At 42.4% G+C, this 12120-nt stretch overlaps 1 protein-coding gene across 1 annotated transcript in view; it reads right to left on the reverse strand.

Moving 5' to 3' along the window:
• The window catches only part of LOC142657032 (FRAS1-related extracellular matrix protein 1-like), a 144050-nt gene that overhangs the window by 98323 nt on the left and 33607 nt on the right, over positions 1 to 12120 (reverse strand). Inside the window, exons 19-22 of the mRNA XM_075832081.1 lie at positions 7686 to 7890; positions 5964 to 6108; positions 3487 to 3628; positions 17 to 212 (exon numbers count right to left, since the gene is read on the reverse strand). Of these exons, the coding sequence (XP_075688196.1) occupies positions 17 to 212; positions 3487 to 3628; positions 5964 to 6108; positions 7686 to 7890 (688 nt within the window). The remainder of the gene's footprint in view (positions 1 to 16; positions 213 to 3486; positions 3629 to 5963; positions 6109 to 7685; positions 7891 to 12120) is intronic.

Consider the following 12120-nt stretch of genomic DNA (forward strand, 5'->3'; position numbering starts at 1 on the left):
AACACATAAAACTTACCTTTTTCTATGTTTAAAATGGAGATAAAAAAAGTTTGTGGCGCCATATTGTGTTCTCCGTCTGTTACGTAAAATCGGAAACTGTCATGTCCCTTGGAACCGAGGATTATGGTGTGAAAATACCAGATATGATTCATGTCTATATCTTCCTGCGTGAAACTCATGCCAGTATACAGGGTGACCCAGGCGGAACCAACCTAGAGAACCGGAACCCAATAAAAGTGGAATTAGAATCAATGGAGCCTGTTAAATGGTTAAAAATACATCTAGGGGTATGAATACTTTTGCAAACAGTTTTTGTTAGGCATCTAAAATAAAAAAAGAAAGCAATTTTGTAAAGAGTCTTGATTAAAAATCTCTTACCGTTTCGTGTCTACAGCGCATAGGCAGAACTATGTGTTTCCATGGTTACAGACTACATACAAACCTTGTGTTGTCTGATACCGCAGTCATGCGTTATTCCTCTCCATCGTTCTCTCGCTGCGAGAAGTAGAGGACAGACGGAGAATGGCTTCAGGATCAGAAGGCGCAGGGTTTGGTTGTGGTCTGTAACCATAAAAAACATAGGTCTGCATTGGAGCTGTGGACCTAAAACGGTAGGAGATTTTTAATCAAGACTTTTTGCAATATTGATTTATTTTTTAATTCGAGGTGATCGGCGCAATAAAAAAAAATGGTTGCGAAGGTGGATATGTCCTTAAAAAATAATTTTTGCAAAATAAATTATTTACAGTCACCCCCAGAATATATCAGTATCGAGCACAGATTCCAGATTGTCTTTAATCTGGTGTTATATTGAGTTTATTAATGAGAGGCCAAGAAGAGTGGGGGAAGGGAAGTGACAACTGCTCTGAGCACAAATCCGGATCAAAAATAGTGGTTGTCACTTTCAATAATTTATCACAGACATGACTCAAGTCCACCGGAGCCGAGTCCCCCACTCTTATGACCCCTCTATGATGTACCTACTGTATACACTAAATGGGCATATAGACAGAGGTTGTCAGGATGGCATTCCTAGTGAATTACAGCAAGCAGAGATTTTGAAAACCTTGAGGAATTGATACAGAAAATATATTGAGAAATTGTGTCTTTTTATTGTACACAGAAAAACCTTTATTGCTAAAACCGGACATTCCCCTTGAACAGAAGATTTTTGAGTTCTACTGAAATATTTTTCTCAGCTCGTTCCCGGCCGTTTATTCCTCTACGGGTAAGAAAAGTGAAGATACGAGAGAACGTTCCCATCTCAGAGGTTTTTACTTTATTCCCAAACCTATAAAAATGCAGATATATCAACTGACACATCTATAAAAGCCGGACATCTGTCCCTGCCGTATGGCTAATACCCTATATACAATGCAGTCTGTGTAATGGGGACCCTTCATATGGGCCTGGGGGGAGTATGGGAACTGAAATACCAAAATATTCCATGGGAATTCATGCAGCATCTCACACAAATGCACAGACACACAAGACCTACACATATATACAAATACAGAGACATACAACCCCCCCCACACACACACACAATATATACACACCGATAGATACACACACACATACATACAAATACACAGACACACAAGACCTATACATATATACAAATACAGAGACATATAACCCCCCACACACACTATATATACACCGATATATACACACACACACACACACACACACACACACATACAAATACAGAGACATACAACACACACACATATACACAAATACATACACTGATACACACACACACACACACACACACAAATACAGAGACACACAAGACCTACACATATATACAAATACAGAGACATACAACCCACACACACACACACACACACACACACACACACACACACACTATATATACACCGATAGATACACACACACATACAAATACAGAGACATACAACACACACACATATACACAAATACATACACTGATACACAAACACACACACACACACACCTACAAATATATACAAATACAGAGACACACAACACACACACAAAAGACCTGCACACATATACACAGACACAAAAACCACATACACACAAGCCTACACATATATACAAATACAGAGACATACAACACACACACACACACACACAAATACAGAGACATGCAACACACACACACACACACACACACACACATATATACACTGATAGATACACACACACAAGACCTACAAATATATACAAATACAGACACACAACACACACACACACTGATACACAACACCTACACACATATACACAGACACAAAAACCACATACACACAAGACCTACACATATATACAAATACAGAGACATACAACACACACACACACACACAAGACCTACAAATATATACAAATACAGACACACAACACGCACACACACACACGCACAACACCTACACACATATACACAGACACAAAAACCACATACACACAAGCCTACACATATATACAAATACAGAGACATACAACACATACACACACACACACACACACACACACAAATACAGAGACATGCAACACACACACACACACACACACACAAGACCTACAAATATATACAAATACAGACACACAACACGCACACACACACACACGCACGCACACACACTGATACACACACACACAACACCTACACACATACACAGACACAAAAACCACATACACACAAGACCTACACATATATACAAATACAGAGACATACAACCCACACACACACACATATATATACACTGATAGATACACACACACACACACACACACACACACACACACACGACCTGCACACATATACACAGACACAAAAACCACATACACACAAGCCTACACATATATACAAATACAGAGACATACAACACACACACATATATATACACTGATAGATACACACACAAAAACACACAAATACAAACACACATAAACTGATAGATACACACACACACACACTGATACACACACACACATACACTGATACACACACACACACAAGACCTACACACATATACAGAGACATGCAACACACACAGACACACACACACACACACACACACACACACACACATATATGCACAAATACATACACAGACACAAAAACCACATACACACAAGACCTACACATATATAGAAATAGAGAGTCATGCAACACACACACACACACACACACACACACACACACACACTGATACACACAAAATCACTGTTATGAGGGCACTGTGACTAGTTATGTTATATGAAACAGTGATTGGCCATGTTATGGGGCACTGTGGCTGGTCATGTTAAGGGGCACTGTGGCTGGTCATGTTAAGGGGCACTGTGGCTGGTCATGTTATGGGGCACTGTGTATAGCAGTGTTATTGTGGTACTGTGACTGGCATTGTTATAAGAACATTTTGACTGGCTCTGTTATGTGGGTGCTGTGACTGGCACAGTTATGGGGGTACTTTTGCTGTAAATCGACACCCCACTAACCTTTTTTTTCAGCTCCCCGAATGTTGGGGTGTTGTTAATAATGTAGTAAATTGATGTCCTCGGCGAATCTTTATCCTCAGCTTCCAATGCCAGGCCGGAGATGACTTTATTGTCGGCCACATCGACCTCCAGTCCGCCATTTCTAAGCGTGAAAGACGAACAAAAGACGTTACGAGCTGGGTGACAACCAATAATACCGCCAATACAGAAAGCACCGCACGATCACTGACTCCTGGATGACAAAGCGTCCCAGCTATACAATATATATATACTGTATATACCCCCAATCCTCATATCACTGTATAACTAGCAGGGCTCTAGGAAAGCTGGGTGACAGCGCATGTGAGAGCCGTACTGGCAGTCATCCGTCACAAGCTGCCTGGTCAAACAGTGAAATATTCCCTGATCGCATCGCACTGCATAACTAGACAGATATAACATTCAGGATCATAGGAAAGTTGGGTGACAGTTTCCATGAGTACCATAATGGCATTTGCATTGTTACTTCTTCTATGGGTTGTCACCCAGCTTTCCCAGACGTCTTAAAGGTGTCACCACTTATTTATGCAAATATATCACCTTCTCTCTTATGATTGTATACCATTCTGAAGTCTTGGAAAGCTGGATGACAACCCTTATAAGAGCTGCTGTGGCAGTTTTCACAGCTCAGAAATGGCTTCACCCTGCTTTCCCAGACTCCTGAATGTCAAAGCTTCTTAGTTATAGATGTATATGTCCTGATCTCATATCACTGCATATCTCGGCAAACATACCATTCAGGATTCTAGGAAAGCTGGGTGACAACCCTTGTGGGAGCTGCACTAGTGGACATTTTTGTTGTGATTTAGTTGGGAACCCATTTTTGTTTTTTCGGGGTAAATGCCCGTTAACCTGCAGATAAGCGGTGAACGCAGCACTGCGCACATTCCACGTGAGAACCGCGAGACGCAGATTGTCGCATTTCACACGCACTTGTGGTCGGCATTCCTAATGTGTAGCAGATTAGAAGTTAATTATAGAAAGCGACAAGACTTTTTATCAGATCTGGAATCCCGTCCAGACCTCTCCAATCTAGAGGTTAACTGAATGGCCTCAGCTGCTGCAGAGCCTCTTGGGAAACCAAATCCTGGTCTTGATTCTTGTGCCTGTTCCCAGTTTGTGAAGCACAATGGTGATTGACGGCTGCTCGTCCTATGGGATTGAGTGGCAGCTGCGGACTTCAGTGCCCAGGCGTCTGTGGCAGACAAGTGCCCTCCCATGGTGGTCCAAATCATTAACATCTCACTAGCCTGAAGGGCAATTGCCCCCTGGAGTCCTGGAGCGTCTTGTCTGGGTCCTTATCTCTACGTTCACCATTATATTAAATACAAATCTTCTCAGCGGGGACTTGCTGGGTGTTATAGTCCAATGAGCAAACAAAATCATTAAGGAATGTTATGCCAATAGTCCCTTTATTACCTCTGGACGATTATGTGATTAGACCAGGCGTCATCTGTCCGCCCGCTTTACCTGTGTTCAGGGGGTGCACGCAATTGTTGTGTCATATACTGACCGACTTAACCCAACATCTTGCAAACTCAGCACTACTTAATCTGACCAATTTAGCTCTGCTACATCAGAAAATTGTAACCATGCTACAGTAGTTCTGTCAAACTCAACTTCACCCTACAGCTGACAAACTAATACCTACTACATCTAACAGACTCAGATCTTCTTCATCTGGCAAACTCAGCACTGCTTAATCTGACCAACTCAGCTCTGCTACATCAGGAAATTGTAATCATGCTACAGTAGTTCTGTGAAACTCAACTTCATCCTACATTTGACAAACTCATAGCTACTACATCTAACAGACTCAGTTCTTCTACATCCCACAAATTTAGATACCACTACATTTGACAAACTTAGCTCAACTACATCCTCATATGCCAATCTCAACCCTGCTACATCTAACAAACGCAGCCTTACTATGTACAATAAATTCTGCTACGTCTGATAAACTAAGTCTCAGGCTTGCGGAAAACTGAAATCTACTACATCGAACAAACTTACTTTTTCTACATTTGACAGTCAGACAGACTACATCCTAAGTCCTAATACATCTGACAAACTCATCCCTACTACATCCAATAAACTCATCCCTACTACATCCAATAAACTCATCCCTACTACGTCCAATAAACTCATCCCTACTACGTCCAATAAACTCAGCCATGCAACATCTGACAAACTCAGCTCTGCTACATATGACCAATTCAGCTCCACTACTTCTGTAAGAACAGCCTCGTCTGCATGAGAAATGAAGTAAAATTGTTCTAACCCGAACCACCTACTGGGGTCACATTAAAGTGTGCATCCTGCATAAGACAAACTCAACTCTGCTACATCTGATTATTCGGCATTCTTGCGCAATTTGATACTTGATGCCCGATTTTATTGACAAAAACATGAAGAATTATTATTTTGGTTATTGTCACCTGATGAGCTGCGGTTTTTCGTCATTGATTGGCGTGATATGAAGATGCAGCGTCTCCTGGACGGTGTGTTTGCCATCGGTTAGCTGCACTATAAAGCGGTCCTGCCGAGTCTCCGTATCATCGTGCGCGTACACGATGGTCATTCCTATCGGAAAACAAGTCATTAATTTATCCCTCGCAGGAACGGACGCACTGCAACAGAAGTTCAGCGCTGTATAGTAATTGTCCAGGAGCCCGGCAGTAATAAGTATTATCTCGCTTTAGGCTGTGTTCAGATACGCGGCGCATAGGTACACAGCGTATTCGCCCTGGAGCCCGCAGGTAATTCCGGACGAAAAACCGCACCAAATTGTGGTACGGTTTTTCGGCTGGAATGTCCGCTGCGGAAACTAGCAGGTAAAAAATAAAATAATCTAGACATAGTAGTAACCATGGCGACGCGTCCCTCTGGCGTCCTGCAGCCCGGCCTCCTGGGGTAACGTTTCATCCCATGTGACCGCCGCAGCCTGTGATTGGCTGCAGCAGTCACATGGGATGAAGTGTCATCCCATATAGCCGGGCTGGGCGCAGGAGCATAAAGATCTGGGTAAGTATAAGACTTTTTTTTTCTGAGTTGCGATTTTTGCGGCGGAATCGCAGCTTTTCCGCCGCAAAGATTGCAACGCCTGCTTTTTGTTACAGGTTTTATCTTCCCATCAAATTCAATCGAGAACACCCGCAACGGAAAAACAGCCATTACGCAGCATAAACGGACGTGCTGCGAATTAAAAAAAATTACGCAATTTGATGAGATTGATCAATGTGGATGAGATTTGTCCGTCCTTGTTTCCGCATTGCGTCTGTTTTTGTCCCGCATTTTGCTATGAATTGTCCGTTTTTCATCGGTATTATTTTATTTTTGTGTTGTTTTTGTAATGTTGCTAAGATACGAATGTAAAATAAAAGGAACAAATCCGCACATGTGAACCATACAAAAACGGAACATGCGTTCTAAAATAAACCCAATGGCTTCTATGGGTTGAAAATGTCACCCATACGGACCCGCCGGAACGTGCTGCGTATTGGAAAAAAAAACGGCATGCGGATAAAAAAAATGTGTTTACAGAAAAACGGAAGTGTGAAAAAAATCATTGGACCCTTTTTTTCAATAAAAAAATGGATCCGACATACGGAAGCGGAATGAGCCCTTGCCCTGATATAGGTCCGGCCACATGATGGCCCACATGCACCTGAGGAATTGATAAATATGGGCCCCTGAAGCCGATCTCTGCTGGAAATTTTTGTAAATTTGCTATTGGAACAAAGTACAAAAACAAAAATAATTTTTTCTGATGGCCGGTTTGCCGTTTGGTTCTTCGTCTTTCTTTTCTCGCGCCCTTCATGACTTTCTACCACATCCAGATGGTAAATCGTGTCATCAGTCACTTTGTTTTTTTTCTTTTTGGAAATGTTTTCTTGACCCCAAAAAGAATCCCGGGGCCTGCAGTAACCTCCGGGTGCCAGCAGAGGACAATAACGGCCCGTATATTACACCGAACAGGACGAGGAGCTTTTATTCCACTGGATCCCGGACAAGAAGGAATTAAAAAAGATTCAAAAACACAGAACGGATCCCAGAAATCTCATCTGCCCCACAGGACACGGGGAGGGAGCACGTACACCCCCGAGACCATTATATCTATATAAATGAGCTCATGTGCAGGTGATACATAGGTGACAGACCTCGCTTCAGTGCGTCCAAGGTGAAGGAGTCCATCAGGGCGTCTCTGGGCATCTCAGAACTGATATCTGTAGCACGCCGGCCCTTTAATAATAAGCCGTGCGCTGGGGGGACTACGATGGAGAAGCGTAATATATCTGGGGGCACATCCAGGTCTTCTGCGCTTAATGTTGCTGGGCCTATCTCGCAGCTTCCCCCTTCAATTATCTAAGGGAGAGAGGAGACAAAGCCGGGGGTCACTTACTTTCAATACAAAAAATAAAAAAATCCCAAAAATTTCTTAAAGAGGCCAAAGACATAAATAGGTTTTATGCAAATCAAGCGTAATCGTGAAAAGTTCAGCAACTTTCTAATATACTTTGTATTAAAATGCTGTAACGTTTTTAAATCTCTGCTTGCTGTCAGTGAATAGGGCCATTTACTAATTTACTTTACTTCCACAGGCTAATACTTCTCACAGCTGAGAGTTTGTTACAATTGTATCCAGTCTAGACAATGCTCTGTGAGATTTACCGCCTGGGCTGCAGACTGATACATTTTAGGGTCTATTCACACTATCTTTACCCAGAACGTATCCATAGGGCCCTATTCACCCCCAACAGATGCCAACAGGGTGTCCGTTTGGCATGCATCAGGCTGGTATACGTCAGGATATCTTTTTAGAGCTGTATAGCATAATCTACTCTGCTATTCCATACCGCACGGTATACGTTTTCTGCAATGGAAGCCGATAGGCGGCGCTGGATGTATACGTCAGAAAATCCTCTGATTATAGCTCCGGCATACACTGAGAGCAGTGTGACTAAACCCTTCCCACGCTGATACATTGTAACAAACTTTCAGAACAGTAGAGTAATTTTTGCTGCTGATGTATTTTCTCGCAGAGGATTGTCTAGACTGGATACAATTGTAACAAACCCTCAACTGTGAGAAGTTTAAGGTCTGTATAGGGTTTCAACTTTTAAAAGTTAACAAAAACGTTTCCATTCACTGACAGCTAAAGTTGTATCTGGTTGACAACTTAATTTGCCATCATTACTGCTCAGATAGAGCTTGTCAGCCACCCAGCTTTCCCAGACCCCTGAATGACAAATGTGCCAAATGATGCTAGAATGGTGCGATGCATCGCTAGATAACAAGACAGTTGTGTCATTCAGGGTCTGGAAAAGCTGGATACTGACCCCTTAGGGAGCTGTAGGAGTGGTTATAGCATTGAAGACAACTGAGGGATAATTATAGGGTTTTATTTTTTGCCGATTTTGGTGAAAAATAGACCCAAATTATTTGCATGAACTCTGGTTGAACCCTAAGACTTGGATGGCGATTGCGGCAGGATCGCGCTCGGATGTAGCTGGACTCGAATGTAAGACCTTGGGTTGAATGGAGAACATTGCTGCCAACCCAACGAGCCCGGGGTGTGACAGACGGGTGACATGGTAGCACTCGGCTCATAGACGGTCTATGTACAGAAGAGAAGGCAAACAATGATTGTCCCAAACTGCCCGAAACTACCCACGGAGCGGAGCGGCCTCTTCCCGGATCCCCCGCTCCTCTATAAACATGTTATATCCTAAATATAGCGTCTCTGTGTGTGGCACTCGCGTCCTCGGTTGGGATTTACACCAGCTGAGAACCACACATGGAAGTTGGGATTTACCGAGCCTTTATCCTGTGCCATGTGCGTCTGTCGTAAGACACGGACTATTCTCTTCAGTTTACACTTTGTGGTCTGCACAGTTCACAGGGGACTAGTGATGATCAAATGCAACTCCATCCCCAGACCTGCCAATAAGGCGTCTCTCGGCCTCCCCTCACTTCTCCACACTTCATTCATCTTCAGAACCGGCCGCCGGAGACGGATCCTGCTTCTTCTTCTTCTTCTCCTTCCTTTTTTTTGTAACGTGTAACCTTTGCGGTGATTGGAGAAGTTATAAGAAGAATATGCCGACCTTTAACCTCCATTGTACAGTTTATATATAGAATTACTCTACATATAAAGTCACTGTGTACATACATTACTAATCCTGTACTAATCCTGAGTTACATCCTGCATTATACTCCAGAGCTGCACTCACTATTCTGCTGGTGGAGTCACTGTGTACATACATTACATTACTTATCCTGTACTGATCCTGAGTTACATCCTGTATTATACTCCAGAGCTGCACTCACTATTCTGCTGGCGGAGTCACTGTGTTCATACATTACATTACTTATCCTGTACTGATCCTGAGTTACATCCTGTATTATACTCCAGAGCTGGGCTCACTATTCTGCTGGTGGAGTCACTGTGTACATACATGACATTACTTATCCTGTACTGATCCTGAGTTACATCCTGCATTATACTCCAGAGCTGCACTCACTATTCTGCTGGTGGAGTCACTGTGTACATACATACATTACTTATCCTGTACTGATCCTGAGTTACATCCTGTATTATACTCCAGAGCTGCACTCACTATTCTGCTGGTGGAGTCACTGTGTACATACATTACATTACTTATCCTGTACTGATCCTGAGTTATATCCTGTATTATACTCCAGAGCTGCACTCACTATTCTGCTGGTGGAGTCACTGTGTACATACATTACTTATCCTGTACTGATCCTGAGTTACATCCTGTATTATACTCCAGAGCTGCACTCACTATTCTGCTGGTGGAGTCACTGTGTACATACATTACATTACTTATCCTGTACTGATCCTGAGTTACATCGTGTATTATACTCCAGAGCTGCACTCACTATTCTGCTGGTGGAGTCACTGTGTATATACATTACATTACTTATCCTGTACTGATCCTGAGTTACATCGTGTATTATACTCCAGAGCTGCACTCTCTATTCTGCTGGTGGAGTCACTGTGTATATACATTACATTACTTATTCTGTACTGATCCTGAGTTACATCCTATATTATACTCCAGAGCTGCACTCACTATTCTGCTGGTGGAGTCACTGTGTATATACATTACATTACTTATTCTGTACTGATCCTGAGTTACATCCTATATTATACTCCAGAGCTGCACTCACTATTCTGCTGGTGGAGTCACTGTGCACATACATTACATTACTTATCCTGTACTGATCCTGAGTTACATTCTGTATTATACTCCAGAGCTGCACTCACTATTCTGCTGGTGGAGTCACTGTGTACATACATTACATTACTTATCCTGTACTGATCCTGAGTTATATCCTGTATTATACACCAGAGCTGCACTCACTATTCTGCTGGTGGAGTCACTGTGTACATACATTACATTACTTATTCTGTACTGATCCTGAGTTACATTCTGTATTATACTCCAGAGCTGCACTCACTATTCTGCAGGTGGAGTCACTGTGTACATACATTACATTACTTATCCTGTACTGATCCTGAGTTATATCTTGTATTACACTCCAGAGCTGCACTCACTATTCTGCTGGTGGAGTCAATATGTACATACATTACATTACTTATCCTGTACTGATCCTGAGTTATATCCTGTATTATACTCCAGAGCTGCACTCACTATTCTGCTGGTGGAGTCACTGTGTACATACATTACATTACTTATCCTGTACTGATCCTGAGTTATATCCTGTATTATACTCCAGACCTGTACTCACTGTTCTGCTGGTGGAGTCACTGTGTACATACATTACATTACTTATCCAGTACTGATCCTGAGTTACATCCTGTATTATACTCCAGAGCTGCACTCAATATGCTGGTGGTGCAGTCACTGTGTACATACATTACATAACAATGCCACTAAAAACGCATTTCTCATTTTATTAAAAAACTTGGGGCCTTACTAAAAAAAGGAAACAAAAAGTTTGTGAAGGAAGTTTAAGGCCCTGTTCACACAGAGTTCTTTGGTGCTGATTTTGACGCGCCAAAAAATGGCCGAAATCGCCCCCATTGAATTCATTCGGAGGCAGAGGCGTTTTTTTCCCCCGGACGGCTTTTGGCCACTCACGCTGTTTCCGCCTCTGACTTCCCATTGAATAAGTGTCAGGAAGAAAAAACGTCAGTTTCTGAGCGTTTTTTGCAGTGTATTTTACCCACGAGAAATGCAGCGAAAAAACGTGGAAAAGTACGTGCAGACAGTTCAAAATCTGCCTTCAAAATTCCTGAATGAATACGGAGGCAAATTTTTTCTGCCTACAACAAAAAAACTCTGTGTGAACAGGTCCTAATGGATTTTTATTTAAAGGGGAAGTGCCCTATAATCGCTTTACATTAATTCTGTAAGTCCTGCGCATTCGGCAGTCTGTGAAGTGTTCATGTTCTGTGTGGACTCCACCATTCAGCTACTTTGCGGCATTAGATATTTTTAGCCTTGAAGTCACTTCCTAAAAAAAGTCATCTAATCATTAGCAGCTGTCCCGCGGATAATCCTGTGCCCACTCAGCAGGTGTTTGCAGCACTGGTCACACTAC

The sequence above is a fragment of the Rhinoderma darwinii genome, chromosome 7, assembly GCF_050947455.1.
Source record: "Rhinoderma darwinii isolate aRhiDar2 chromosome 7, aRhiDar2.hap1, whole genome shotgun sequence".
NCBI classification, from domain to species: Eukaryota; Metazoa; Chordata; class Amphibia; order Anura; family Rhinodermatidae; genus Rhinoderma; species Rhinoderma darwinii.